Source organism: Nanorana parkeri, unplaced genomic scaffold (assembly GCF_000935625.1).
Source record: "Nanorana parkeri isolate BGI_ZX_2015 unplaced genomic scaffold, ASM93562v1 scaffold4257, whole genome shotgun sequence".
Classification (NCBI taxonomy): domain Eukaryota; kingdom Metazoa; phylum Chordata; class Amphibia; order Anura; family Dicroglossidae; genus Nanorana; species Nanorana parkeri.
Window position 1 is genome coordinate 7,385 of NW_017310521.1, and position 4,792 is coordinate 12,176.

General features: G+C 52.0%; 1 protein-coding gene across 2 annotated transcripts in view; it reads right to left on the reverse strand.

The window, feature by feature from the left end:
- The window catches only part of KEAP1 (kelch like ECH associated protein 1), a 12,351-nt gene that overhangs the window by 4,491 nt on the left and 3,068 nt on the right, over positions 1 to 4,792 (reverse strand). The window contains exons 2-3 of one of the 2 annotated variants that reach the window (XM_018575611.1): positions 2,151 to 2,243; positions 1,023 to 1,620 (exon numbers count right to left, since the gene is read on the reverse strand). In XM_018575611.1, the coding sequence (XP_018431113.1) occupies positions 1,023 to 1,620; positions 2,151 to 2,243 (691 nt within the window). Of the gene's footprint in view, positions 1 to 1,022; positions 1,714 to 2,150; positions 2,244 to 4,792 lie in introns of both variants that reach the window. The other variant, XM_018575612.1, reaches the window with a different exon arrangement.

Genomic DNA, 4,792 nt, shown 5'->3' on the forward strand with positions numbered 1-4,792 from the left:
CCCACCTGCTCCCTGAAAGGGAAACTACAACTTATTTTAGTTTGTTCTACGACACTCATTAGAATGCTGTGTTGCCGAGTCCCACTGAGGCCGGAGATGTCAATACCAGACACTCACATCCTCCATGCAGCTCAGTAACACCGAGCGTGATAAAGTCACCGAGTTCCCTGCCCGGCCACTGCGCCTGTCACATAGGTAGTCCCAAAGACGTTGCCTGCGAGTGGGGAGAGCCTGACGGGAAGTCTGAGAGACTAGTTCCCCATCAGGTCTGCTTCCCTAGCGATAAGGAACACATACATCATCATATCATGAATTATATTATTACTGCACCCACCTCCCCACATGCAGAGGACATCCATGCACCCACCTCCCCACATGCAGAGGACATCCATGCACCCACCTCCCCACATGCAGAGGACATCCATGCACCCACCTCCCCACATGCAGAGGACATCCATGCACCCACCTCCCCACATGCAGAGGACATCCATGCACCCACCTCCCCACATGCAGAGGACATCCATGCACCCACCTCCCCACATGCAGATAGCATCCATGCACCCACCTCCCCACATGCAGAGGACATCCATGCACCCACCTCCCCACATGCAGAGGACATCCATGCACCCACCTCCCCACATGCAGAGGACATCCATGCACCCACCTCCCCACATGCAGAGGACATCCATGCCCCCCCCTCCCCACATGCAGAGGACATCCATGCACCCACCTCCCCACATGCAGATAGCATCCATGCACCCACCTCCCCACATGCAGAGGACATCCATGCACCCCTATTGTTAATGCACCCACCTCTCCACATCCATGCAACCACCTCTCCACATCCATGCACCCCTATTGTGAATGCACCCACCTCTCCACATCCATGCACCCCTATTGTGAATGCACCCACCTCTCCACATCCAAGCACCCATATTATTATTGCACAGGCCTCTCCACATGCAGAGGACATCCATGCACCCACCTCTCCACATGCAGATAGCACCCATATTGTGAATGCACCCACCTCTCCACGCTGTTATGATGGAGACATCCATGAGATCCACCCACGGCGTAAATCTGGCCATCTATAACTCCAGCGCCCACCCTATTCCTGGGCACGCTCATCGGCGCACATGGAGACCACTGGTTGTTCATGGGATTGTAGCAGTCCAGGGCATTGGAGTCTTCATTGCAGTCGGGTGCATTGTTGCGGCCTCCCACGGCATAAAAGAGACCCCCGAGCACACACCCAGCAAGGCCACTCCGAGGCGTCTCCAGCGGAGCCAGGCTCAGCCACTCGCCCTCCATGGGGTTGTAGGCCTCCATAAAGTTGAGTGACTGCCGGAAGTAACCCCCTCCCACGTAGATGAATTGCGGAACGTTGGGGATCCTCCCCTGAGGAGGTCCCGTAGGTTTGTGCAGAGTCAGGTCCTGGAAGATCTGGGACAGGTAGTCCTGGCAGCGGGTGTCTCCTCGTAAGATTTCACAGCGCTGGAGTTGCAGCTTCAGGAAGTTGGGGGTGAGCGAATGGCAGCGCACGGCACGGAGCAGAGCCTGGATGTAGGGTCGCCGGTTCTCACAGTCATACTTCACCCAGTTGATACAAGCGTGGAAGACCTCAGACTCGCAGCGCACGTTCAAGTCATCGCGGCTAATCAGGTTCACCAGCTGACAGCGGGTCAGGTTAAAAAATTCCTCCTGCTTCGATACCTGAAAAATAAGTGAAAAGTGTGAGGACGTGACCCGACTGGAAACGCACCTTGAGGTCTATCTAGTGTAAGAGGACGTGACCTGACCCGAAACGCAGCTCAAGGTCTACCTAGTGTATGAGGACCTGACCTGACCCAAAACGCAGCTCAAGGTCTACCTAGTGTACGAGGACGTGACCTGACCCAAAATGCAGCTCGAGGTCCATCTAGTGTACGAGGACGTGACCTGACCCAAAATGCAGCTCGAGGTCCATCTAGGTGTATGAGGACGTGACCTGACCCAAAACGCAGCTCAAGGTCTATCTAGTGTATGAGGACGTGACCTGACCAGAAACGCAGCTCAAGGTCTATCTAGTGTACGAGGACGTGACCTGACTAGAAACGCAGCTCGAGGTCCATCTAGTGTACGAGGACGTGACCTGACCAAGCGTGGAAGACCTCAGACTCGCAGCGCACGTTCAAGTCATCGCGGCTAATCAGGTTCACCAGCTGACAGCGGGTCAGGTTAAAAAATTCCTCCTGCTTCGATACCTGAAAAATAAGTGAAAAGTGTGAGGACGTGACCCGACTGGAAACGCACCTTGAGGTCTATCTAGTGTAAGAGGACCTGACATGACCCGAAACGCAGCTCAAGGTCTACCTAGTGTAAGAGGACCTGACCTGACCCGAAACGCAGCTCGAGGTCCATCTAGTGTACGAGGACGTGACCTGACCCAAAATGCAGCTCGAGGTCTATCTAGTGTACGAGGACGTGACCTGACCCAAAACGCAGCTCGAGGTCCATCTAGTGTACGAGGACGTGACCTGACCCAAAACGCAGCTCGAGGTCTACCTAGTGTATGAGGACGTGACCTGACTAGAAACGCAGCTCGAGGTCCATCTAGTGTATGAGGACGTGACCTGACCCAAAACGCAGCTCGAGGTCCATCTAGTGTATGAGGACGTGACCCGACCCGAAACGCAGCTCGAGGTCTACCTAGTGTATGAGGACGTGACCTGACCAGAAACGCACTTCGAGGTCCATCTAGGTGTATGAGGATGTGACCTGACCAGAAACGCAGCTCGAGGTCTACCTAGTGTATGAGGACGTGACCTGACCCGAAACGCAGCTCGAGATCCATCTAGTGTACGAGGATGTGACCTGACCCGAAACGCACCTCGAGGTCCATCTAGTGTACGAGGACGTGACCTGACCAGAAACGCAGCTCGAGGTCTATCTAGTGTACGAGGACGTGACCTGACCAGAAACGCCGCTCGAGGTCCATCTCTAGGTAGCTGCACTCAGTAGAGGTTTTCTATCAACTTTTTGGGGATTTCTTTTGTTTTTTTATGGTTTCTACCTCGTGGGCAGCAAATATAAAAAGGTTGTTCCAGCGCAGCAAGGTTTCCCGTCTAATAACTGCCCCATATGGTCATCTTACAGGAGACCCGTCATAAGAAAAATACCGGCAACTGTTGCCCTGCTTCAGAAAACTCGAGTAGCCATGCTAATCCAGACCCGAAACACGAGCGAAGATCACAACCTAGATCTGCTCACCTGATATTGGGTCAGCAACAAGTCCAAATGATCAGCGGAGTATATAGCGTATACAGAGACCCCCTGAATGCCGCACTCCTTGTAAAATACTTACCCCCCCCCTTCCAGCAACATTCTCCATACTACGCCAGGCAAAGCTTCATATCTACGTAACATCGGAACTCTCCATGGAACCCAATCCTGAGATTCTATATGGTGATACCAAAAACTCTCCATGGAACCCAATCCTGAGATTCTATATGGTGATACCAAAAACTCTCCATGGAACCCAATCCTGAGATTCTATATGGTGATACCGGGAACTCTCCATGGAACCTAATCCTGAGATTCTATATGGAGATACCGGGAACTCTCCATGTAACCCACCCCCGAGATTCTATATGGTGATACTGGGAATTCTATATGGAACCCACTCCTGAGATTCTATATGGCAATACCAGTAAGTCTCCATGGAACCTATGCCTGAGATTCTATATGATGATACCGGGAACTCTCCATGGACTCCACTCCTGAGATTCTTTACTGTATGGCTCTAGGGCAATATTAGTAACACCACATTGACCCTACACTGGAGATTCCTTACGGTATGGCTGTATGGTAATACTGGGAACGGACTGCGATGTGCTCACTGAAAATGGGTCAGGTACATTTTTTTGGTACAGTGAACCTTAAAGTAGCGCTATCGTGCTTGCAGCTACCGGGGGCAGTGAGGTTATGAAGTTCATTATTCGGAATATGTTGAGCTTTAATGAGACATTGTTACCATGGCCATCCAGGTCAAAAACGACAATATCTGGAGAAGACGCTTACCCTACCTCACCACGGCTCCCTCGCTCCTCTCGCCCTTGTTGGCATGTGAAATACTCCTTGCTAGGCCCAAACACGGTCGCATGACCAGATGTGAAATGGCGCAGCTCCCCTTAGTGTCCGACAGCAGCCAACAGCGGGGTTTTAGCAGGGGCAGGATCAGAGGGGAGCAAAGCGAGTACCAGGGGTACGGTTGTGGGGGAGCTTTACAAAGACACGGTCACTTTGTCCTGAATGGGCAGAGGCCTGACACTGTTCCTATAGTCCTGTTGTATGTAGCAGAGGAGGATGGGGCCAGGGTTAGGGATACAACTGGTTTTAGGGCCCATTAGAAATGGAAGAATTCGAGTTGTAAAGGGAATGTGATAGTTAACGGTTTCTTTATGTGAAGAGCTCAGTTTAGAGACTTGCCCCAGCTGGTTATAATGGAGGCTGATCCTTCCACATCAGTCTGAGGGAGGACATTGTGACGGAACGGATTGTACGCAACATTTCTGCTATGGGTACCAAGAGGGACCGAAATGGTTTCTCGGGGACACCGAACCTACAGCTCCAGCGGGGAGGTCACATGAGGTAAAGTCTAAAACTTCTAATAATAGAGGTCCCCACAGTATACAGAACACACAGAGAAGACGCAGGACGAGTACAATGTGAATGTCACGGCAAAGGGGAGAACTCTGAAGTAGATTGTTATCTTCAGTAATGACAGTAATTGTCGGGCCGATAGCGGGGGGGG